Source organism: Puma concolor, chromosome E1 (assembly GCF_028749965.1).
Source record: "Puma concolor isolate L17-30 chromosome E1, mPumCon1.1.hap2, whole genome shotgun sequence".
Classification (NCBI taxonomy): Eukaryota; Metazoa; Chordata; class Mammalia; order Carnivora; family Felidae; genus Puma; species Puma concolor.
In genome coordinates this window covers 6,361,180-6,387,445 of record NC_141680.1, presented here as the reverse complement: position 1 = coordinate 6,387,445, position 26,266 = coordinate 6,361,180, and the positions used below count along the sequence as shown (strand labels likewise).

The window sequence follows — 26,266 nt, the reverse complement described above, 5'->3', positions numbered from 1 at the left end:
CATACCGCGCCTCTCCTCCTCCAGCCCTGGGTACGTAAGAGTGAACGAGTTCCAAAAATTTACAAAATCTCACCTAGAACTCTGAACTCCCATCGGTATCACAAAACACGGTTATTCGTCCATACCGCTAAGCGGTTTGGAAGGTGGCTTGTTCTGGGTAGAAGAGATAAACAAATGTATGCCAACAGGCCCTTCTGGCACAGTTCAACACTTTTGTGTGGAAGGTGGATTTGGGGGAAGTCCAACGTAGTAATTCACACGGCCATAGGTGCAGAAATATCACGGTTATACACAAGCTATTGTGCCAGGTAGTACAGACAAAAAGACCGATAAGGCAGCTGGCTGACCTACCCACAAAGACTGCTTTGTTTCTCACCTTAGCAAAATTAAAAAGGAATGTGGTGGGAGGGGGCTACATGGCAGACTAGGGGAGAAAATTACTTCTGCGAGAGGCTAAATGATTATCACTGAGATACTGATAAAGATGACACAGGGCTATTTCCGCGGTCAAGCCATTTACACATCTGTAAAACCAAGACAAAAACAGTGCCTTACAGTTTTCACTGCTCTGGTGGTGCTGCGGGGAGGATTCATGTACCTTAAAAATACAATGGCTGGTAAAGAGTAACGATGAAAAAACGGCAACTAACTGTGAGATTAGTCAGAAGTACTGAAACCCAATTGAAAAGTTGATTAAATTATTAAATTCTCTAAAAAAGAAAAAAACTGGGAAAAATTGATACCTTTTAAAAATTTTTTCCTTAATGTTTGTTTATTTTTGACAGAGAGAGAAAGAGCATGAGCAGGGGAGGGTCAGAGAGAGGGAGACACAGAATCCGAAGCAGGTTCCAGGCTCCGAGCTGTCAGCACAGAGCCCGACGCGGGGCTCAAACCCACGAACCGTGAGATCGTGACCCGAGCCGAAGCCGGACGCTTAAATGACTGAGCCACCCAGGCGCCCCTTGTCTGATACCTTTTAAACCAAGAAAACGTATGAGCAACAAGAAAGAAATGCAACTGGCTCTGTAGATTCCTTTTAACTACTGTGCCAATAAAAGTCCCTGTTCTTACCCACAGCCAGCATCCCAGTGGTGCTCAACCAGAAACTAGGAAAACCAGTGGTAAAGCCCGTCTACCTAGTCTTGGAGTTCAGCTCTTCCACTTACTGGCTATGCACTCTCAGGCAGGTGACGTCATCTCTCTGCCACAGGCCCATTCCTGCCAAATGGGGCTGATACTACCTTCCTCAGAGGGGGGCTGGCAGGAGCAAAGGAGTTACTGTGTAGGTCAGGGTCAGCCAACCATCACTCATTGTTTCCCACCTTGTATTATCCGCTGTGTGCAGGTTTACAGTGGCAAGGTCCTGAACCAGGGTGGGTGGGAGACCACTAACACCAGTGCTTCCTCAACATTAAGCATCTTCCTCATCTGATAAGCTCGGGCCTCAGAGGCTCTGTTGCCAAAGAAAGAACCGAAACGATTCACTCTCCACCTTGCCAACCTCTGGCAGATGATTCACGGATCTCTCCTGGGGTAGACAGATTTTTTTTTTAAAGCCTGTAATGTCGAGAAGTCTGCTATTTCTCTATCGGTGCCTAGAGGGGTACTGCTCTGACACAATGGCATAACAATTTCTAGCAGATTCTATGGACTCCAGGCAAAGGCAAAAGTAGCATTTTAGTTTCTGTAGACTACATTTTACTATGAGACCTTATTTGGTTAACAAAAGTCTTCAGGGAGAGTGTAAAGGCTGAAAAGCCCCCAACTTGCTCCCAAAGCTGATCAAGCAACAATTAAAAAAAAAAAATGTTTTTAGCTCATTTTCTACCACAGTAAATGGGGAGTCCATCAAGTTTCCTGGAATGAAACAGACAATCTGCCCTAACATCCTTCCAAACCTAACATTAGAGAGACCCGTGATGATTCTTCGTCCCTTGATCCCACTAACCATTAACTCTGACATTGATGACATGAGCCCCTCTGTGGTCACTAGTGATTTTGCCTCAATTATGCACAATGTCACTATTATGAGTTTCTACGTGCAGCCACACCTTTGAGCTAGCTTTAAGCCAACAACACCTGCTTTGATCAGACTCTGAGCCGGATGTCTCCTACCAACAAACAAATACAATTCCTCAGGCTAAACTTGACCAAGTCCTGATTAGTCCAGACTCTTTAAAAATACCAGAGAGACAGCTCATTCAGGATGACCAATGCAGCACAAATGTCAAGGCTTTATTGAAATAAACAGGACTTCAGATACTCATGCAGGTAGAGTCAACAGACTGTCCAGCAGAACTTGCTCTGGATTCCCATGGTCCCGAGTGCTCCTGTGAGGTCCGCAGGTTCATTAAGGAGATAAAGAAAACAACTTTGTACCTTGGTACTTTTGTCTAAACTACATAGCCCCAGCTGAAATGACCCACTGTGGGGGCTGGGAGGGTTGGGGTAGATATAAGGGACTGACTGATGGATTTGAGAGCAAATATCCCAGTTAGAAAATAAACAAAGAATATGAACAGGTAATTAACAAAAGGGAGAATACACACAGAATCCAAAAAACCATCAAATTCTTCCAGCTATCCACAGAACTAAAATTCAATTTTTGCCTCTAATACCACATGTAAATAAAAGGAATCCCTATGTTAATTTTTTTAATGTTTATTTATTTTTGAGAAACAGAGAGACAGCGTATGACTGGGAACCGGGGGGAGACAGAGGGAGATAGAATCTGAAGCAGGCTCCAGGCTCTGAGCTGTCAGCACAGAGCCTGACATGGGGCTCAAAACCCACGAACTGTGAGATTGTGACCTGAGCCGAAGTCGGACACTTAACCGACTGAGCCACCCAGGCGTTCCAGGAATCCCAATATTAACGTTAATAAGAGTATGAAGAAGTGGGCAGTCTTCTCAGAATTTTCCACATCTGTACTTTCACATCAGTCTGTGATTATGTGATGTATACCATCCCCACGACACCTTAAGCTCCAGGAGCACAGAAATTCTATTTCTCACCTGCCTCCCTGCCTAGAACTGCACCTGATGCACAGATCCTTAATATCTGTTCAGTAGACAGATGAACAGAGACAAATAAATGAACCAATTACTGCTGTGAATATAATCTGGTCCACTTTCTAGAGGGCAAGATCTTGCAAACATCTCCAAATGTCCTTGATGATTAATGTAGTAAGTCCATTCCTAAGAATTCATTCTCTAGGAAGTTAAAGATTATGCAAAGTATTCAGCATCGTAATATTTATGCTAGACTAGATAGAAAAATTACGACACATCCGTAACAGGAATACTACACCACCACCAAAAACAAACAAACAAACAAACAAACAAACAAACAAACGAAAAAAACAGAAACAAAAACAAAACAAAAACAAAACAAAAAACCCACACCATAAAAGACTACTGACATTAGTAAATGTTAGTAATAGTAAGAGATTTTTTTTAATCAAGCAATAAGTAATGTGTCTAATAAATTATTTCGGTAAAGCATATGTGCATATGATAAATTTATAATACACACACAGGTCTTTCTCCAAAAGTATGATTGGTGATTACTTCCAGGTGCTAGAATTATGGGTCATTTTTTTCTACTTTGCTGTGTTTCCATTTTTCCACACTAAGTATTTGTTGTTTCTGTTTCAATTATAATCTCCTTGCTACTCACACCCGAGCTTTCTAAAAGAAACCAATCTGTTCTCTAAACCCAAATTTACTGAGGCCTAGAGAACAATAAAATGTCCTTAAAAACACAAATCTAGGCACTTTCATATATATATCTGCTAATCCAACTTGAACATTTCCATACCCCTAAAATCTTGTAATATTTCACACATGATATCTTTTGAGATTTTTTTAAGGTGTATGTACAAGCTAAATTCAATAATATTTTAATCCCCCCAAAAAAACAGGAAAAGCTTATTCAACACAGCCCCCTCGCCCCAAAAGTCACACTCCACAGATTTGGGAAGCACAGCCTCCATGGGAATCTAAGGGTAGAAATTCCAGTTAGACACCCACCTTGAGAAGGTTCCGAGCGGACACCCAAGAGGTGGCAGCCATCCCTGCCAGCACGCCTCCACCCCCAGTTTAGGGGAGAAGGGGACGAATGTGTAACAATGCTGAGCTTGTCATTTGTCCCCAGCTGGTTCGGAGCTCTCTTTTATACCATCACCCATCACAATTCTTAACAAGAAAGGTCTAACCTGCTAGGCGCCTGCACTAATTCCATTCACACAGCATTACTGCTCTTAGGGCGCTGAGAGTTCTGGCCAGGAAGGGGGGAGGTTTACAGCACAGCAGGTCAGTACATAGACATAAGGGAGTTCCTGATGGATTTGAGAGCAAATACCCCAATTAGAAAATAAACACAGACTAGGAACAGGTAATGCACAAAGATAGAGTACGCATAGAATCAAAAAAAACAAAAAACAAAAAACGTCAAATTCTTCTAGTTACTCTAGGTACTCAGCACCGTGTCCAGGTGCTCAGACACTTTAAATCCACGTCATGCCTAAAACTCACCCAAATCCACAGGGCATTTATGTTAGGCCTTAAATCTTCCAACACATCAACAAGGGGTCCCACAGAGACAAGTGAGACACAAATGCTGTGTTGATCAAATCCAACAAAACTTGCCATTCAGAATGGTCAGTGAGCCTTTCTTCTCCGATGGGTAGGCCATGTGGCAACCTCTGCCTCCCAGTCAGACCCCTCCACACTCTACTTAAGTTCCTCATCACCTCCCCAAAGTTTCAAGTTACTATGTTACCACGCACCAGTAGCGAGATATTAGGATTTCTGAAAAATCACCCACATAACGAACTCCTACTTTGTGGTAGCATCCTTCTAGTGGGACAGGGCACCTACTACACAAACTTGTGAAAACTGGGTCAAGAAAAGCCAAAAGGCTTGCTCCGGTTCTCATCAATGTCCCAGAGCCCACACAAGTAGCCTCCAGCCCACCTCACTGTCCAGGCAGAGGCAACACATCGCACAGCAGATATTCTCAGAACGGCTCGCTCGAACTCTAACAAGGAAGCAAAGTGCCCGCCGGTCTTAGGTCACGTTTATTTTTCCTGCTTGGTCAACCCCACAAGATCCTAACAATACCATTTTAACTTCCCGCCACCCATAAATGAAATAAGGACACTAACCATATTGTCTAATGATGCCGTCAGTATTGTTTCAATCAGTGCTTCAAACCTTTTTCGTATGTGCCACGAAGTGAAGGAAAGAGCGCGCGTACGAGCCAATGAAGGAAACGCAAGCCTGCTCTTGGCTAAAGGCCACTGACCTGAGCTGCAGCGAGTGGCCCCAGGCCGCAGGCCAAGGCATTCTGTGTTTCAGCTGACAGGTAACTTAGCGGCGCCCAGGTTGAGGAGCTAGCAAAACAGTCGTATCAGACTTCTCCTTGAAGAGTTTACTTAGAGGAACGTTATTAGCCACAAAGCAAATATTAGTTTCTCAACATTTTTGTCAAACATTAATGTCTTCCCTCATCTTCCTACAATGCCAATAAGGATTCCCACCAGCCATAAACAACTCTTCTAGACCCAATCCTATGTGAATTTCACTAATGAGTAGGTTAGGATAAAGAAAGCTGTAAGATACGGGCAATTTAGCATCACAGTGAAGGTGCCCATTTGGTCCTGGGAGATACAGCATATGAATCTTTTTCACACACAAAATCAACCGTCCGTCACCAAAGTGCTACTGGCGCCCAGTCTTCTTTCCAGGTAAGTACAGATTAGCCCTCCTAGAAAGCTTACAGGTCCAAAGCTCTGGGTCTACTGTGTGCAAGGTAGTTTCGCTATAGTGTCTGTGTTGTAATAAAAAATGTATCTGGTACTTGTCCCAAGTACCTGGCACAGACCCCCTATGACCCTTCCAGTACCCGCCCCCCTCCCCAGTGATAGAAGAGTCTTTCGTTATTCATAACAAGCCCCTTTCAACCAAACCAGAGATTGTGCTAATGAGGGGACAGAGGAGAGGGCCTCTCCCACAGGCACTACACACACATAATTTCAGGATGGGATGCTGGTCTCCAGGGAAACAAACCTGGCAAAGAGGAGGGCTACAACTTCTAGCTCCACCCCCTAGCTTCCGTGGAGGGGAGAAGGGCTGGAAACTGAGTTCCATCACCCAATGGCCAATGATTTGATCAACTGTGCCTATGTAATGAAACTCCCATAAACCCTCCCCCAAGAAGGAGTTCCAGGAGTTTCCAGGTTGGTGAACACATCAAAGTACTAGAAGGATGACAAGCCCAGACAAAGTATGGAAGCTCTCTGCCCGCTCTCTCCATACCTAGCCCTACACAGCTCTTCCATTTGACTGTTCCCTAGTTGTCTCTTTTACACTAAACTGATAAACATAAGTACAGTGTTTTCCTGAGTTCCGTGAGCTGCCCTAACAAATAACTCAACCTGGGGGTGGAGTCAGGGGAGCCCTATCTAACTCATGATTGGCCAAGCAGAAGTGTGGGTGCCTAAGTACCCCACTGGCAGCTGGATCTGAAGTGGGGCCATTTGGGGGGCTGACCCCTTTAACGTGGGGATCTGATTCCAACTCCAGCTAGATAGTGTCCAGCAACTGAATTGTTGGAGCCCCAGCTGATGTCAGAGAACTGGAGAATGGTTGGGGGTGAGAAAACACTGCAGTGTTAAAATCTGAAACACTGAAAGGTGAAGAAGAGGAGGTCAGTTTCAAGGAATAAATCTTTTCTTATTTCCATGAACACTTGCCGTTGATTTTTCTATGCTATCCAAATCTATAAGCAAGCCAAAAACAGGAGGAAAATACCCCAATTCAATTAGAGATAAAGTGAGAAAATGTGGTCTATGAATATATTTTCTCTATCATCTGTCACTGGTCAATTTGTAAACTGAATGGACATATTATCCACCTGTGACGTTGATTTAAGAAAGGTCTTCTTAGAGCAAAGAATGAACATACATGACCACGTTAGGCTAGCTCAGGAAAACCAGATAGAGGGTCTTATCTATTTTTCCTTTCTATGTGGCTGCTTAAGGATCACAGTTTACTTTTTATTCCAAGCTGACTTCACTCTGGGAAGGGAGAACACTAAACTCCCGCGCTGTACTGCCCCACTAGCTTATCCCAAAGCAAAAGTTCACACCAGCATATAAAATTTCACCTGTAATAATCCTTTTTATCATCATATGTCACTAGGAATCCAGACAGGCAACAGCAGGAATCAATTTCTTTCATATATACGATTCTACATATATTTTCATTCAATTAAGGTAATTTGGAGAGCCTTCCGGTAATGTTACCACTAAACAGCACTCGTGAATGACAAGAAGGCTTCTACTGACCATTTGTATTGATGCAGAGACAGCCTGCCCTCAAATGTGAGCTGCTCACTGCTATAAAGGTGAATACAAGCCTTTTTCCGGTACCTTCCACTACCTAATGCAGAAGGAAAGCCTGATTTCAAAGATAACTTCCCCAATTCTAAAACACCAGCGGTGGCTCAGCAATCATTTAATAACTGCATAGGAGGGGAGGAAATCACACTATACCATTTTTAAATAGTCATCGTTTATCACATAGCCACCATTTATATTTCTTTCTTCAGGAACAGTCAGTATTTGAACACCAGCATCTCCCCACGCGGAACCTAAATGTTCATCCGGATGACTTCTGACCATGGTAATGAGATCCAGCACTCCAAAGACTCAGTATTTTTCCTAACAGCACCTGCCATATCTCAGCAACACAAATATTTCCTGAATAAATGGATAATCCAAGGTCAGGTTTTGCTTCATTTTTCCCCCTCATTGATCAAAATACCTATAACTAGAAATTAAGTTCTCTGAAAAAGCCAGAAGCTTTAGCTAGAGAAATGCTCCTGACAGAATTGCATGACACATGAATAGTCCACCATGTTACATGCCTTCTATAAATTGAAGTTTTTGAAAGGTTAGAATTAAAGTAAGATTAATCAAGAGAGTAAATGGCAAAGAGGGTATGTCGTATCCCTTCTGCTTCCGGGATATATGGCACACGAGAGTATTTTGACGGCAAGTTCTCTAATCAGTTACTGACAAACTGTGCGAGACCAAATCTGTTTCAGAACACCATAAAGGGGAGACTGCAATAATTTAGTTACAAAATGGGTAACTAAAGAGGAATAGTAAGAAAGAAGAGCTGGTTAAGAAACTGCTATTACGGAAGGTGAAGAATGACACCTGTTGGACAAGAGCACACAGTCACTGAGAAGGTTAAGTGCTCACTGGAACGCGGGAGCTCACCAAGCTTTTTTATACCCTGGTTGAGAACTCATACATACTTACTTCTATTCTCACTGAACTGCCTTTTGAGGACTAATTCTGGTTCCCAAGTGATGGGAAGGCGAAGCCCTACAGGACCTGAGCCATCTAAGCACTGAACACAAATTAATTTTAAGCAAGGCTGGACTCCAGTTTGGAACTGATCTTAGTTTGGCAGAACTGCTTTCCCATAACCCACGGATTCTTCCTCACCAAAAAACGTCAAGAATTATTTGGCATGTTCTTTAATCATCTTCAGAGATTAAGAAAATTTAAAAAGCTGGGGCGCCTGGGTGGCTCAGTCGGTTGAGCGTCCGACTTCAGCCAGGTCACAATCTTGCGGTCCGTGAGTTCGAGCCCCGCGTCAGGCTCTGGGCTGATGGCTCAGAGCCTGGAGCCTGTTTCAGATTCTGTGTCTCCCTCTCTCTCTGCCCCTCCCCCGTTCATGCTCTGTCTCTCTCTGTCCCAAAAATAAATAAACGTTGAAAAAAAAATTAAAAAAAAAAAAAAAGCTAAAAAACCCTGGTAACGAAGAGGTCGGCTCATATTCCAGGGTATGAAGAAGAGACAGATTTCCAGTTTTAATTCTCTCAAAGTACAGAAAAGCACAATAAACGTCTGTGTATACGTGCGTACCCACATACACATACGTTCGTATCCTTCAACACTGGTACAGCTAAGTCAGAGAGGATTAATGCTTCATTTAATTTGCATTCGTTGGTATGCCCCAAACACAAATGTTGGGTTTTGGCTGATCATAGCTACTATTTGAAGAGCCCACAGATATTTGGCAGTATGAGTTAACCAGTACCTAACAAAATAATTTGGACAGAAATCATCAACGATGGCCAAAAACAACAGATGAAAAGCTGATGGGGAACTTTCTCCTATAGGAATCACATGGACAGCACCTAAAACCCAGCCATTAATCTTAACAAGAGCTACAGTCAGAAATCATACGCCTTCATAGGGCACTTGGGGGGCTCAGTCGGTTGAGCATCCGACTTCGGCGCAGGTCATGATCTCGCGGTTTGTGAGTTTGAGCCCTGCATTGGGTTCTGTGCTGACAGATCAGAGTCTGGAACCTGCTTCGGATTCTGTGTCTTTCTCTCTCTCTCTCTCTCTCTCTCTCTCTCTCTCTGCCCCTCCCCAGCTCACACTCAGCCTCTCTCTCTCAAAAATAAATAAACATTTGAAAAAAAAATTTTTAAACATCATGTGCCCCCTGATGTGAGGCAACAAGAAATACCCAGCACCACCTATAAAGCGTTCTTGCCAAAAATGCATATCTCTATGTGATCAAGCCTCTTCACCTAACCACCAATTAACAGAAGCTACAGGGCAAGGAGACACCCATGAAACACTAATAACTAAAAGGATGTAATCAGCCAAACGTGAAATGTGCAAAACGCTACAAAATGTATGACCCAGTTTTTTCAGTGAATAAATGGCAAAGAGAAAAAAGGGGGAACTACTATAAAGAAATAGCAATAAAATGCAGAATGTGTGGACCTTACTGAGATCTCAACTTGAACAAATCAACTGTCAACATGCATCTATATGGCATTTGAGGAGATCTGAGGGGGCTATCTGATAATATTGTTTTGTTTCTTTCACAGTGTGATAACCGCCTGAGGCTCTGCATTTAAGAGTTGTTATCACCGACACGGCATGTGACTGACATAGATGTGGCCAGAAAAAAATGAAATAATGATAATCTGAACTTGCTTGAAGATATTTCAGTAGAGATAGGTGTAGGGAGGAGGAACGCAAGAAATAAGATTGGCCGTATGTTGGGGTGCCTGGGTGGCTCAGTCGGTTGAGCGCTGGACTTCAGCTCAGGTCACGATCTCACGGTTCGTGAGTTCGAGCCCCGCATCGGGCTTGCTGCTGTCGGCACGGTTCCTGCTTGGGATCCTCTGTCCCCCTCTCTCTGCCCCTCCCCTGCTTGCGCTCTCTCTCAAAAATGAATGAACGTTAAAAGATTTTTTTAATAAAAAAAGAAAGAAAATCATTCCTATGAGTACCCACTGTTCTCTTTCAAGAATAAGACACTATTGTTTATAGCGTATAAACTTGACCAGACCAGGGTCACTCACTAGCCGGATGACTTTGAAAAATTTCCTTATTAACCTTTCTGTGCCTCAGTTTCCTCACCCATACTAGTCACTATACCAACCTCACAAGGTTGTAAGGATTAAAGGAGTTAACAGAATGTGCTTAGAACAGGGTTTGGCACACAGTGAATGAGCTATTACGATTACTTCTGCCACACAGACTGACTCTACAAGTTCAATCTCTCAAAGAACATAAGCTTCTTCAGAGTAGGCTCTACATCTAACTCTTCTTGAAAGACCCCAGGGCCCCTTATCATTAGCAGTATGTGTGTCTGTTAAGTGTTTCATTTGTGCCCATTTATTTAATCTTGGAAGAGGTGCTCTAAAGGGGAGCGAGTATGCTTACATACACTTGATTTTCATTTCTGATTAATGTTCACCTAATTCTACCTAATGATCAGATGAACAGCAACCCGGGTGTTTTAAGTTTCTTCTAGTACATCTTTTCATCTAGACACTTGTGTCTCAATTTTGAAAGCACTCGTAAAATCATGTCGTGAGAATTTCAAGTACTTACTATACCTTATTTGAAAACCATCACCCTCAATTTATAAGCTAAATTGAAAACCACTTTGATGGGGCACCTGGGTGGCTCAGTCGGTTAAGCGTCCGACTTCGGCTCAGGTCACGATCTCGCGGTCCGTGAGTTCGAGCCCCGTGTCGGGCTCTGTGCTGACAGCTCAGAGCCTGGAGCCTGTTTCAGATTCTGTGTCTCCCTCTCTCTCTGACCCTCCCCCGTTCATGCTCTGTCTCTCTCTGTCTCAAAAATAAATAAACGTTTAAAAAAAAAAAAAAAAAAGAAAACCACTTTGATGGGGTGCCTGGATGGCTCAGTCGGTTGAGCGTCCCACTTCTGCTCAGGTCATGCTCTCCCAGTCTGTGAGTTCGAGCCCCGTGTCGGGCTCTGTGCTGACAGCTCGGAGCCTGGAGCCTGCTTCCCATCCTGTGTCTCCCTGTCTCTCTGCCCCCTACCACCCCACTCATGCTCTCTCAAAAAAATAAATAAACATTTTAAAAAAATTAAAAAAAAAAGAAAAGAAAACCACTTTGATGAATTGGAGATCTGGTTGGTAACACCTTCTGGAAACTTTTCCACATCACTTCTGCGCTGTATCTGTCCAGCCACAAAAGTTTTGTCAAACAGCCCTGCACTGCTAATAATGAAGTTCGACTGGCACATGGGAAACTTTCTGCACTGTGGGAGAATCACTCATTTTTTTCTCATGCAAAAATATCACACATTAAGTTTCTCTGAATGATTATTAAGGTGCAATGGCTACTCAAAACCTTCTTTCTTCTAGCAATGAAAACCATGTTTCAGGAGAAATAAATGTTCCCATTACTTTCCAGATCAAAGATAATCAGGCAACACTCCCCTTGGAATGGGAGGAAGTACTAAGAGAATATGTGAATGTTGCCTCTGCCTACACCGTCACTACAACTCTTGGGCTTTAATTTGTAAACAGCTGTTTTCAAGCAGATGGAGTTTCCATTGGCAGTTTTACCACGAGGCCCGTGAAGATAGTGATGAATCTCCTGGATGCTAGTCGGGCTTATGGCAAATCCTACAAGATCTCATTTTTCCACTAAATTCAGCATATAAACTTAAATATATAAATAAATAGAGGTGCCTGGGTGGCTCAGTCAGTTGGACATCTGACTTCAGCTCATGTCATGGTTTGTGGGTTCGGGCTCCATATCTGGCTCTCTGTTGTCAGCATGGAGCCTGCTTTGGATCCACTGTCTCCCTCTCTCTCTGCACTTCCCCTGTATGTGCTCTCTCTCTCTCTCTCCCTCTATCTCAAACATTAAAAAAATAAAATCAAATAATAAAAATATAAATATAAGTAATTCTATAGAAATTTAAATAAAACTTGTTAATCTCCAATAGCAGCGTTGTTTCTTATGACTGCTGAAAAACATAGCTGAGCTTAATAAATTCCAAATGATAAAATTTTAGTCACTGTGTAGATTTTTTGCTACATAAAATGGAAAATTAGAAATTTAATCAGGTGTGGGGCACCTGGGTGGCTCAGTTGGTTGGCCGTCCGACTTTGACTCAGTTAATGATCTTGCAGTTCGTGGATTCGAGCCCTGTGTTGGGCTCTCACCACTGTCAGTGGGGTGCCCACTTCTGATTCTCTCCTGCCCCCCTCTCTGTCTGCACTTCCCCTGCTTGCGCTCTCAAAAATAAATAAAACATTTAAAAAAAAAAAAGAAATTTAATCAGGTGAATTTCCTAAGCTCTTAGTGTAAAGGTAGAATGGCTTGACTCCCCCTCCATGTCTTCCTTCGCCTGGTTTACTACACAGCCTACTTCCAATACAATCAAATACTCTCTTGAGCAGCACATCATCTTTTACAGACACTTCTTATCAGGTCAGTAAACTTATTAATGACTTCCTCAAATTTCTGCATTCACAAAACATCCTTCCTCCTCTTTATTGTTTCCTTTTTACTATTACCAACTTAAAACCAATTAGGGATCCTTATTGTAAAAGAGTAGTTTCACAATTAAATGAGAATCTGTGGTTAGAATACCTCCACTCTTTTCTCCAAAAATATTCTGATGTGCAGTGTTACCAAAAGCAATCACTACCTGTAATCTAATTTCTATTAGTGACTTCAAGAATGAAAGTCAGCTCTGGAGCACATAACTTTCTACATAAAGCTCCTGTCGGGGCGCCTGGATGGCTCAGTAGGTTGTGTCTGCCCTGTGATTTAGGCTCTGGTCATGATTTCAGGATTCATGAGCTCAAGCCCCACATCGGGCTCTGTGCTGACAACTCAGAGCCTGCTTGGGATTCCCCCCCCCCGCCCCTCCCCCATGCTGGCTCTAAATAAATCAAAAGAAAGAAAAAAACGAAGAAAGAAAGAAACATCCTGTTGCTTATGCAAACATCCCCAAGTAAAACAATTTTTAAAAGCTACTAAAAAAGTTTTTAAAGCTACCAAAAGTATAAAAGCTACAAAACTCAATACTACCCAAATTTGTCATCAGCCAAGACCTCTACAGCCATGGGATCCTTAATGAGTCTTCTCATCCAAATAAGAAAATCAGAATGCTAACACACTAGGGTAAATATGACATCTATGAAAGCACTTCTCAAAAAGTGTTTCTAGGTAAATCTTCCCCCACCAACAAACAAACAAACAAACAAACAAAAACAAACAAAAAAAAAAACACTGGTTTTATAAACCAAAGCAAATCATGTTCTAAAGAACCATGTTTACAAGTTCTCTGATTAAAGCCATCGAGATATGATCATTCAAAACTTGGTCGTAAGTCACATAAACACCTTTACAAGTACAGAATCATGATCTCCAAATGATGAATTAATCAACCTTCTAAACATAAGCACTCTCAATCAGAAAGAGTATCTTTCCCTGAAGTAGTCTTTCGTTTAGACTTCAGAATAATTTGACAATCCAACAGGGTTAAGAGAAACATAACACCGTTGTCTTAAATAATTGTAACTTCATTTGTTTACTTATTAACTTACATACTAACTTTATATAGAAAAAAACAAAAAGCAAGTAAATGCAAACTATAATTGATCAAAAGAAGGCCATGAGATGCAAAGTGGATTTTTATTGACGATCTGTAAAAATCCGGTTCCAAAATTAAAAGTGATCTCACACCGTGTGCGAAAACACCCCCCACCCATTTCCAGTAAAGCTCCACTAACTTGTAACAGGCGATTGTGATACACTCATTGGAATAGTGATAACACAGTATGAAAAACAAAAACTATGTGAAAGTTAAACAATGGGAAAAAGTGAATCCTTCAGAGCTTCCATTAGTCATCAGAATCATCTTACGATAAGTCTTTCTGACTTATGACGGAGAATCAATCAAGCATGTGAGGCCACTGCACGCACTCACTGGGTTCTTCACGATAATTCTGTGCTCTTTGCGCTCCGTCCCCTCCTACAACTACCGTATGCACAGAAGTGTTTTTAATGAACTAAATCTAAGTCCTTCTGAGAATTCTGAAACATCCTGAGAATAAGATGGGAGATTCTGGCCCTACAGGAAGTCCTATTCGATGAGAAAACGCTACCTGCGCGTTTTCCCAAATGTAAGCCTGGTTGTCTACAAACATTACAAAGTTGTACTTTAATCTTTAGGACAGGACCGATCTTGGAAAAAAGTTAATGTACGTAAGCAACTGGAAAGTTAAACGTTTAGTACAAAAATAAATACCGTCAACTTAGAGCCGGCCATCCCTACCAACATCCCTGCTCCAACCCTCCTTTACTTGAGTCTTCCGCTGAGGTCCCAGCCAGCAGAGAGCTCTGCTTAACTCCAAAGTAGGGCAGGCCCATCACTTGATCTTTGAGCCCCGTTCTCCAATCAGGAAAGCAGCTCTCAGGAGACCCACGGCACCCCCACCCCCACCCAGCCCCATGCTGCTCTCTCTCACAACAGCAGGGCAGACGTGCCCTGTACCCCTGCCTCCTGCACCACCTCACCCTGTGTTCAGCTGCTAATCAATCTGTAGCATCAGCAGCTGAACACTCAGAATCAAACCCGGATCAACTCAGGTCCACTACACTAAGAGTCAGCAAGGGCAGTGACCTATTCATTTCCGGACCCATCGGCTCCCCCACTTTCTGGTACCGAGGCGTGCAACAGGTGCTTCGTGAATGAACGTATCAAACGGTGTTGAATCCCAAAAGCTGGAAAACAAAGAGGAGGATGTCCCAAAGTGAGAGGGGGAAATAAAAAAGGAGATGTGAGAAGGCAGTCAATGTGAAGAGGCAGTGAAGACAACCCAGAAGTGAGAATCAAAGCGGGAGTATTGTATATATATGCTTCCTTGTTCGATTCCTCCGGGTTCCAGGCAGGCAGCACCACAAATCTGCCGTTTCTGTAACAACGGAGAAGGGACAGAACCATTTAGACAGTCCAAAGGCACTTTTAATCTAGCTACAGAGCTTTTTATGGACACTGCATACACAACTTTAAGCTTAACAAAATCAGTACATTTCTCTGGTTTTACGTCCACAACTGGACTAAGTTAGACAAAAGGGCAACAATGTGAATGCAGCTTTACATTTTTTAAATGTCAGCATTTTTCTTAGATTAAATGTTGCCAATATAGAAAAACTAAAAATTATAATAATTAAAGAGAAACATTTTGTTAAAATATAAGCGAAAGCAAAAAATTATCATAGTAAGTGTATTAAAATTAAAATAGCATAAAATAGAAGTTGTAACTTCGTTATACACAGATATATATCAAATATGGGCAGGCAATTGTATAATATCTTTAGTTTAAGGTAAGAGAAGGATAATAATGAACCGATTAAAAAATTGTGATCCTAGGGTCTGTGTCATGAGTGAGCCATTCAAGAAATACATTGCTTGCTAACTACATTTCAAAGGAAGTCACAATGTTCAATCAATGGAAATTATAAACATTTTGATTCCATCAGAAAATGTTAGGGGTGCCTGGGTGGCTCAGTTGGTTAAGCCTCTGACTCTTGATTTCAGCCCAGGTCATGATCTCACAGTTTGTGGTTCGAGCCCTGCATCGGGCTCTGCACTGACAGTGCAGAGCCTGCTTGGGATTCTCTCTCTCCCTCTGTCTCTCTCTGCCCCTCCCTCGCTTGCTCACGCTCTCTCTCTCACTCACTCTCTAATATAAAAAAATAAACATCAAAAAATATTTTAAAAAATTGTTAAAACAGTACATCTTAAATGTTCTCAGCACAAAAAAAAGAATATTAATTATGCAAGGTGAGGGAGGTGTTGACTAACCCTACAGCGATCATCATTTTGCAACATACAAGTTATCACATTGTACACCTTAAGCTTACATAATTACAAGTCAATTACATCTCAATAAAGCTGGGGGAGAAGAAGGATGTCTATCAAAAAGTGGCCACCATTCTTCCTCACTCTGTGAATAAATAAGATGAAACTAGTTACATTATATTTGGGGATTTTTTTTTTTATGTTAACTGAAGAATAGTCTCCTTGAGTGGGGAGTTCTTAACTGCATTTATACAAATGATATTTAAGTTTAAAATGCGTTTGCTGGGGCGCCTGGGTGGCTCAGTCGGTTGAGCGGCCAACTTCAGCTCAGGTCAGGATCTCACGGTCCGTGAGTTCGAGCCCCGCATCAGGCTCTGGGCTGATGGCTCAGGGCCTGGAGCCTGCTTCCGATTCTGTGTCTCCCTCTCTCTGACCCTCCCCCGTTCATGCTCTGTCTCTCTCTGTCTCAAAAATAAATGTTAAAAAAAATTAAAAAAAAATAATAATAAAAAATAAAATGCGTTTGCTGGGGCGCCTGGGTGGTTCAGTCAGTTAAGCATCTGATTTCAGCTCAGGTCATGATCTTGTAGTTCATGACTTCGAGCCCCGCATCGGGCTCTGTGCTGACAGCTCAGAGTCTGGAGCCTGCTTCGGATTCTGTGTCTCCCTCTCTCTCTGCCCCTCCCCCACTTGCGCTCGCTCGCTCTCTCTCTCTCTCTCTCTCTCTCTCACAAATGAATAAATGTTAAAAAAAATTTTTTTAAACAAATAAATAAATAAGACGCATTTGTTGGGGGCATCTAGGTGGCTCAGTTGGTTAAGTGGCTGGCTGGCTCCTTATTTCAGCTCAAGTCATGACCTCATGGTCATGGGATCGAGCCCCACATCAGGTTCCACACTGAGTGTGGAGACTGCTTGGGATTCTCTCTCCCCGCCTCTCTCTCTGCCTCTCCCTCCTCTCAAAACGTATAAATAAATTTTAAAATGTTTTTAATGCATTTGTCTTAGCTTTATAAGTTTTGCTTGTTATTGAATAGAAAACTTACTCTGCATTCTTTTAAGACTGGTGTCCTAATAGAGAACACTAGTCCAATTGAGGTAGGGGGAGGCAGGAGGAAGAAACAAGCTTCATTTCAAAGAAAAAAATGAAAACACTCTATGTGTATGGTTCCAAAAAATCAACCTTAAATCATGAAATCTCTGAGTACCATTAAATACTCTGCACCACAATCTTAAAAGAGAACTTTCCTCAGCTTGTAGTTTGCATTATGGTGAAATCCAAATACCTATGCATATCTTTTCATAACTCATCCACATAAATATACCTTTCCATACCTGTATACATCTTTCCAAATCTACTATGATTTCTATACGTATATACATCTGAATATCTGCAAGTTATCTGCACATCTATATACAACTTTCTATACCTACAAGCATTTGAATACCTGTATGTATCTATTTCAATTTTGAGCAAAAACAATTTACAATCAAGAATAGATTATTATTATTATTATTGTATTTGGAAAAAGAATGAGAAATGGAAGCTCTTTGAGTGTAAAATCGCCATGGTTGGTTAGTTGAAACAATTGTGGACACATTCCCAATACCAAGATGGATGTGAAAAAAAAAATAAGTAGCATAGGATCATAAAATTTGTAGCTTACTTTGTGCCTTTTCACAGAAGTTTATCTGAAAGCCTAAAGTAAAAGAGATAAGTTCCAGTTCATTGACTGTAAATCAAACAAACCAAAATTAAAACATGACATTGCATTCTTATATCACATTTGAATAAAACTGATTTAGGAACAGTTCGAATCACATACCCCCCCACTAGCAAAGTGAAAACTCTAACACGTGAGCTTTCTTTTAAAAAGTCAGCTCTCTCTGGGGTAGTACTTTATTAAATGAAGCTGAAATTAGATTGAAATTCTAAATTCTGCAATTACCTTAATGTTTCACATCTATTGGATGAACAGAATAGCCATTAGCCCTTGGAAGTCAAGAGTAACTTTTAAAGTAATCTTATCAATGCTTTCAATCTACAAATTCAGAACATGTTACAAGTGACTTTCATTAACCCTAATTGCTGACTTAACACTATCTGTGATTAACTACTACCCCTGATTCAAAAGCTTCAAAAGCAGTTCATAAATTACGAAATCTAAACCAAAGCAACATTTTCTAGTCAATTCGCTAACCTCACTGGGAAAATCATGAACTAATGGTAAAATCATTACTGAGGTAAAATCATAAAATAATGATTAACTACTCAACTTCTTCTAGGAGGCCTGAGCGGGGGTGGTGTCCCTAGGAATGATATGCAGGGCGGGACCTTACAAGTTACAGGAAGAAAACCTGTGAAATCTCCTTAGGAACGTGAGCACAGTTCCCAAATCCAGCTGGACCTGATTACGCCTTATGTATTCATTTATATAGATGTTAATTTTTTGTAAAATGCACCCAGTAAAATAATCTGTTGACAACAAAATATTTAAAGTTCTTAAATAAAATATTTAAATATTCTTAAGATATTCTTTCACCCCCTTGGTTTAGGGGGTGAATGCCTGGTTTTCTCAATAGTCCACCTATGAGTGCGTGTATTAATGCCTTCAGAAACAACATGGGAAATTCAGAATGACTATCACTACTCATTCTGTGTTTATGGGAATTCAACCAAAACTTCTAGGAAAAGAGCCAGGACTAAAAGAAGCATGTGTTTAAGTACTCTCTGCCATCCAGTTATCAGAATGCTTAGGATTCTAAGATAAAGATATCACCTATCAGGTACAATACCAGAAAAATCCCAACGTAGCTACTTTGCCCGAGAGTAACCCACTGCTTACTAGCTAACCACACAAATGCCAACACAGGGGGAGTGGGCACCGGGGAGCTCCGGGCTGGAGGACCCAGGGCAAACCTGGAGGCAGCTACCCCTCAAGTTCAACTTGCTGCCCCAGCAGATGTGTGGCAGAAACAGACTTCAGAAAGAAAAAAGTCGGAGATCCGTGGCCCTTGTAAGCCTAAGCAACTAAAAGCCAGCCCAGCCACCGTCCCACGGGCCCAATGAGGTGAACACAGGTCGGAAGGAGAGGAAACTGGCTCTCTGTTAGCAGCAGTGGCATAGAGAGCACAGAGGAACCCCAGCCTCAGGTCTGAAGGCGGGTCTCCAGCTCTCCCTGCTGAGCTGAAGGCAAAATCCACCTGACAGCTGGAGGGGAAACTGATGAAAGACTGAAACAAGTTGAAGGCAACAGTCACTCTTCTCTTTTCAGCTCTAAATATAGTGTTCGCTACTAGTTAGCAAAATTAAAGGGAAGCAGGAGAGGAAAACAAAATAACAATATGAATGGAGAAAGGAGCAAGAAAAATAAACTTGAAAGATACAAGAAAAAGAAGGAGTTGGGGCTGTTTGCACAACTGCTAAAAATAAGTTACAGGGTAATTTTAAGAAACAGAAAAAAAATGCTTAAATGTATATGTAACTGATAATGTTACAATGTCACCAATTACTGCTCTAACCACATGGGAGGTTAAATCCACCTTAGATACAGGAATCAACGCAGGTAGATAAAAAGGGAGGAGGCTGAAATGCTCACCACCTAAGTACAGACTTGTTCTTTTTATCTAGTTACGGATACAGTGACCAGGTGAACGGATCTGTCCATCTCTGCATTACTTCTCCCTCAGAAAAGACTTGCGGGTGGCTCAGTGGGTTGAGCTGACGTTCAGCTCAGGTCACGATCTCACAGTTCATGAGTTCGAGCCCCGTGTTGGGCTTTGTGCGGACAGTGCGGGTGTGCTTCAGATTCTCTGTCTCCCTCTCTCTCAAAAATACAAATTTTTGAAAATAAAATTAAAAAAGGCTTGCTACCAGACGCGGAGTTCACAGGCAAGGAGGGTTAAACTAACTCAAACATAATGGCTCACCTTGGAATCCCACTTAATCCTATCAATTAAACCAGACAAAAGGCTATTAGCTAAATCTTTCTAGAGCTCCCCTAGCTCATTAAACTCAAAGGGCAGAGAGGGGCCAAGGGGACCACCAGCAACCTCTTCCGAGAACAGAAAGGTTGGAGGAAAGAAATGATGAGGAAAACTTCCAATATTCTCAGCTTTATAAAAAGCCAGTTTGTGGCTAGGCTATAATTAGTCCATCACTATTCATTCACAAATGTTCAATTTTTGAGGTCACCCGTATCTCAATTCTGTCTTTCCACGCACTCGCTTCATGTACTACAACCCCAGGAGCACAAGGTACCAATTCAATCTGGTACCAGTTCAATTGCTGGTAACCAGGTAATTTTGAAAATCTCAGGGGCCTCCTCCCACTTTTTTTATCCTGGTATCTGTAGGCTGGGACTAAATTTTACACGATCCTCCGCTTTGAATCTTTTCATTTTATCTGGTCCCAGGTAAGTTTATTTGCATTAAATCTTAACCCGCCCCCCAACCAAGACTAAATACCCAGATGTATACATATGACAATGTGTTAGGAAGCGGTCAAGAGAATTGGACTCTGTGGGGCTTTCTCCTCCCCTTTCTCACGGGGCCACCCTCTTTCCCACACTCCTCCTCAACCTCACGCTCTTAGCCCAATCGTGAGAGCCCTTCACTGGCCAGGACTGGAAACCTACCATTATGGTATCTGCCAAAGTGAGCTTGTCTGCATTAGTTTAGAAGGCCATGTAGGAGGTGAGCAAGTGTACACAAAAACAAAAGGCAGAGAGTATTTGAGAAAGTAGAACACGAAATAAAAAATGTTAATCCAGGGTCCTAGTTCCAACTGTGAAAGTCAAGTCATTTCACCTGAACCTCCGTTTCCTCCTTTAACTATAAAATTAAGAATAATAATGAGGGGGGTGTCTGAGTGGTCCAGTCAGTTAAGCATCCCACTTCGGCTCAGGTCATGATCTTGCAGTTCATAAGTTCGAGCCCTACATCGGGCTCTGGAGACTGCTTAATTCTGTGTCTCCCTCTCTCTCTCTCCCCCTCTGCCTTTCGGTGGCTCACACTCTGTCTCTCTGTTAAAAATAAACATTAAAAAAAATTAACCAAAGCAAAAATGAGCTATTGGAACCTCATCAAAATAAAAAGCTTCTGCACAGCGAAGGAAACTATCAGCAAAACTAAAAGGCAACCGACAGAATGGGAGAAGATATCTGCAAATGACATATCAGATAAAGGGTTAGTATCCAAAATCTATAAAGAACTGATCAAACTCAACACCCCAAAAAAACAAATAATCCAGTGAGGAAATGGGCATAAGACATGAACAGACACTTCTCCAAAGAAGACATCCAAATACGAATCAAAACCACAATGAGATAGCACCTCACACCCGTCAGAATGGCTAACATTAACAATTCAGGCAACAACAGACGTTGGCGAGGATGCAGAGAAAAAGGATCTCTTTTGCATTGTTGGTGGGAATGCAAGCTGGTGAGGCCACTCTGGAAAACAGTATGGAGGTTCCTCAAAAAACTAAAAATAGAACTACCCTACGACCCGGCAATTGCACTACTAGGCATTTATCCACAGGATACAAGTGTGCTGTTTCTAAGGGACATATGCACCCCCATGTTTCTAGCAGCACTATCGGCAACAGCCAAAGTATGGAAAGAGCCCAAATGTCCATCGATGGATGAATGGATAAAGATGTGGTGTGTGTGTGTGTTTGTGTGTGTGTATACATATACATATACATATGTACATACACACGATGGAGTATTACTCAGCAATCAAAAAGAATGAAATCTTGCCATTTGCAACTACCTGGATGGAACTAGAGGATATTATGCTAAGTGAAATTAGTCAGTCAGAGAAAGACAAATATCATATGACTTCACTCATATGAGGACTTTAAGATACAAGACAGATGAACATAAAGGAAGGAAAGCAAAATTAATAGAAAAATAGGGAGGAGGGGAGCCTGAGTGACTCAGTCAGTTGGGCATCCAGCTTTGGCTCAGGTCATGATCTCGCGATTCGTGGGTTCGAGCCCCGAGTCGGGCTCTGTGCTGACAGCTCGGAGCCTGGAGCCTGCATTGGATTCTGTCTCCCTCTCTCTCTGCTCCTCCCTGCTCACGCTCTCTCAAAGATGAATAAACATTAAAAAAAAAAAAAAAAAAAAACCAGGGAGGGGGACAAAACATAAGAGACTCTTAAATATGAAGAACAAACAGAGGGTTCCTGGAGGGGTTGTGGGAGGGGGGATGGGCTAAATGGGTGAGGGGCACTAAGGAATCTACTCCTGAAATCACTGTGAAATCAGCACTATATGCTAACTTGGATGTACATTTAAAAAATAAATTTTTAAAAATTAAAAACAAACAAGAATAGTAATCAGGTAATCTTATCTTAGAATTTGGGAACAGTGTGTCGACACCTGCTATGCCTGTGAAACTGCCCCATGGGGCTTTGCATTATCCCGGGTCCCCTTCTCTGGGTTGATGGTATAACCCAGCGAGGGTGCAGGACAGGGGCATCGGTGGTTTCCAGCTCCCCCGGCAGTTCCTTCCAGCTCCCTCACAGCCGAGTCTGGTACTGCTGAAAACGGACTACGGGCTGCAGTATACATCCACACTAGCGGAAAGAAAATCAGAGCCTGGGGCGTCTGGGTGGCCCGGTCGGCTGGGCGTCTGGCTCTTGATTTCAGCTCTGGTCACGACCTCATGGTTTTGTGAGTTGGAGCCCTGGATGGGGTCTGCGTTGACAGTGCAGAACCTGCTGGGGACTCTCCCTCTCTGGGACCGCCCCTCCCCTGCTCCCACTCGCTGTCTCTCTCAAAATACATAAACTTAGAAAGAGAGAGAGAGAGAAAGCAAGAAAGAAAGAGGGAGGGAAGGAAGGAAGGAAGGAAGGAAGGAAGGAAGGAAGGAAGGAAGGAAGGAAGGAAGGAAGGAAGGAAATCAGAACCCCCTTACTGGGCCAGCCCATAGAGCGAGCTACCCAGTCTTGCTTCCAACAGGAGCAGGAAGAGCCTCGTGTGTGCTGCTTTCCAAAATCAACCTCAAAATCGTGGCATGCGGCCCCAACTGCAGAGTTATTCAGAGGACATCATTAGGGCTCTAACATCTAAGGACTGATCTCAGCTTGTCCAAAATTTGTGTTTTCGTTGTGCTCAGGAGCGGTTTCCGCAAGATTTGCTTCCTGCTGTGCTGCTTCCTGCCTCCCCTTGCTTCGCCATTCACTAACTGCAAAGGGGAGCCACCCCGATTCACTAATTCCAGCTCGCCTGCATCATCCAGAACCATTCGTGATTCCATAAATACTGATCAAATCCGGGGTGCCTGCAGAGCTCAGCTGACTTCAGCTCAGGTCAGGATCTCACGGTTTGTGGGTTCGAGCCCCGCGTCGGGCTCTGTACTGACAGCTCGGAGCCTGGAGCCTGCCTCAGATTCTCTCTCTCTCTCTCTCTCTCTCTCTCTCTCTCTCTCTCTCTCTGTCTGTCTCTCTCTCTTTCTATGCCCCTCCCCTGCTCATGTTCTTTCCCTCTCAAAAATAAATAAACAATTTAAAAAAATAGCAATCAATCCTCTCCAAAGTTGGTTTTAACTCGGGATCTTGTCAGTCCTCCTTAGCCATTTCTTTTTTCTGCCTGTGGCCAATAAACTGCCCCATTGACTCTTTGGCTATGTAACTAAAGGCTGTATTATCTTCTCCAACCTGTTCACTGAAGCCCCAGTGTACCTGGGCGGGGCAATTTATGACTGTGACTGAGGCAAGTATCGAACCTCCGTGAGCCTCCATTTTCTCATCTGCAGAACACAAGAATACTACCCAACAGTGCTTTGTGATGATTAACACATGTAAAATGTCCAGCACTGCGCCTGGACTAGACGTTATTACTACCACAGTAATTACTCCTGGTCCCTCCCTCAGGTGAGCAATGGCTGTGGCACCTTCCCCATCGGGACCAGCTCCGCCTGCACAAAACCAGTCCCCCTCCTCTTACTTCCTGTCACCCTAAGGGAGGAAACAGGGAGGGACTCCAGACAGCACGGGGATCCCCAGCCCGGGCTCTACATTCTGCCACAGCCCTTCCTAGACGCAGCCTGGTGTCCTGGTGTCCACGAAGGTGGATGGTTTCCCTGGCAGGACCCCAACCCAGATCTCAGGGATACCGGCATCCATCAGGGGGAGCCACTCAGTGTCACTTAGTTTCTTCAGCAAAGTCAGACAATGAAGCATCACCAAATACGTCTGGCAACGCCTTTCTGGTTTCCCCCCCTTTCAAAAATTTTGTCGGAGCGATCTTTGGTCAGCGGAAACAAGGCAGGCCCTGAAAAAGCTGCTGTGGTGTCTACCTCGATCATCTTTCCACGTCGTGGAGAATGAGGTGCCGTTCAGGAATCCAGCTGTAGCAACGGCATCGTCTTTCCAGGGGCCCATCTTGCGTCAACTACTAACCGATGCTCCCTTTGACTGTGTAGCCCCAAATTAGGCACTTGTCACTCCTGGCCCTCGAATCATTTCGAGAAGCACATGTTACTTCTCAACTTTGCCAGGAGTGTGAGGAGACACATGAAGACTGTGTCTCCTCTTCTGGAGCTGGGGGGATAAGGGTAGAAACAAAGCAGAGACAGTCATTTGCCCCAGATGACAGACCTCGTCAGGATGGTGACATCAATTATGAACTCTTTTGCTGACTGGGTTCCTTTGCCGTGGCATGTGTAGCGTTGAAAGAGTTCCACTACCTTTCACATCTATACTGCCCCCCCCCCCCAGGCCAATGCGTAATTAAAATGTTCCAGGGGCGCCTGGGCGGCTCAGTGGGTTAAGTGTCTGACTTCAGCTCAAGCCATGATCTCACAGTTCGTGGGTTCGAGCCCCACATAGGGCTCTGTGCCGATGGCTCAGAGACTGGAGCCTGCTTCGGATTCTGTGTCTCCCTCTCTCTCTGACCCTCCCCTGCTTGCACTCTGTCCGTCTGTCTGTCTCTCTCTCTCTCTCAAAAGTAAACATCAAAAAAAATTTTTTTTTTAGGGCACCTGGGTGGCTCAGTCGGTTAAGCATCTGACTTCAGCTCGGGTTATGATCTCATGGTTCGTGGGTCCGAGCCCCATGTGGGGCTCTGTGCTGACAGCTCAGAGCCTGGAGCCTGCTTCAGATTCTGTGTCTCCCTCTCTCTCCCTCTCTCTGCCCCTCTCCCACTCACTCTGTGTCTCTCTCAAAAAGAAATTTTAAAAAAATGTTTAAAAAAGAAAAAGAAAAACGCCCCCTAATTCAAAATGCTGCTGTCGACCCTCCAGCAAGTTTAGAACTGTGACATAAAAAGGAGCATCAGGAAGGACAAGGCTCCAGAAACAACCCAAACATGGCTGGCGGCTTAGAGCTCCCACCCCCTGACTGCAACTTAAAATAATCTCCCCTTTCTATTCCTGAATCTGCATCTCTGCTGGCAAACATTCTTCCTTCAGACCTGATGGCTGAAATGACTTAGAGCTCAGAGAACCTGTGTTATTGACCAGGAAGAAGAAAGGCTGGGTTAAAACCTGCCTCCGCTGGCACAAATTACCTGAAGTGGTCAGTTCACTAATCTACGAAAGGGGACTGTGCCCACCTCCCCTTCGAGGGTGCTGGTGAGCATCAAATTAGGTAGAGACCATGGAAAAGACCTGTGTTAACTATCAGTTTCCCTTCTTAAGTTTAAACCTGAATTACAGTTTCCCAGGTTGTGTAATTTGGGCCGCATCTCTACCTCTGAGACATGGAGGTCGCAGAGGAGACTGACCTGGATTATGTATGAAGGAGCTGTGATCTCCTGACCCCTAGAAATCAGGGAAACTCTATGCGCCCAAATCCATCCAGGCTCTCTGATTAGGTAAACAAAGCGGAAGGAAAACAGAGACATTTCTGAAAGAAGAAAACAGGACTCAAAACACAGGGTTAGCTAATATCCCATCTCAAAACAAGTTTCAGGACACATTCACTAGAAAGCACGTGAGAGGGAAAGGTGAGAAAGTGCGTTGAAAGCATGGTTTTTCTACTTTTTTGTCTTTGAAGATCAGGGTTGCTTGATTTTTAAGAGAACAGAAATGCAGTGTGCTTTGCGGGGGGACCAATTTGCTATAA

The 26,266-nt window shown here is 43.1% G+C and overlaps 1 protein-coding gene across 2 annotated transcripts in view; it reads right to left on the bottom strand.

The window, feature by feature from the left end:
* Positions 1-26,266, bottom strand: part of MAP2K4 (mitogen-activated protein kinase kinase 4) — a 139,753-nt gene that overhangs the window by 108,254 nt on the left and 5,233 nt on the right. The window contains exon 2 of one of the 2 annotated variants that reach the window (XM_086686051.1): positions 17,857-17,889. The exons of the other annotated variant lie outside the window; for it this stretch is intronic. Coding sequence (XP_086542177.1) covers positions 17,857-17,889 — 33 coding nt within the window. The remainder of the gene's footprint in view (positions 1-17,856; positions 17,890-26,266) is intronic. 2 annotated transcript variants of the gene reach the window in all.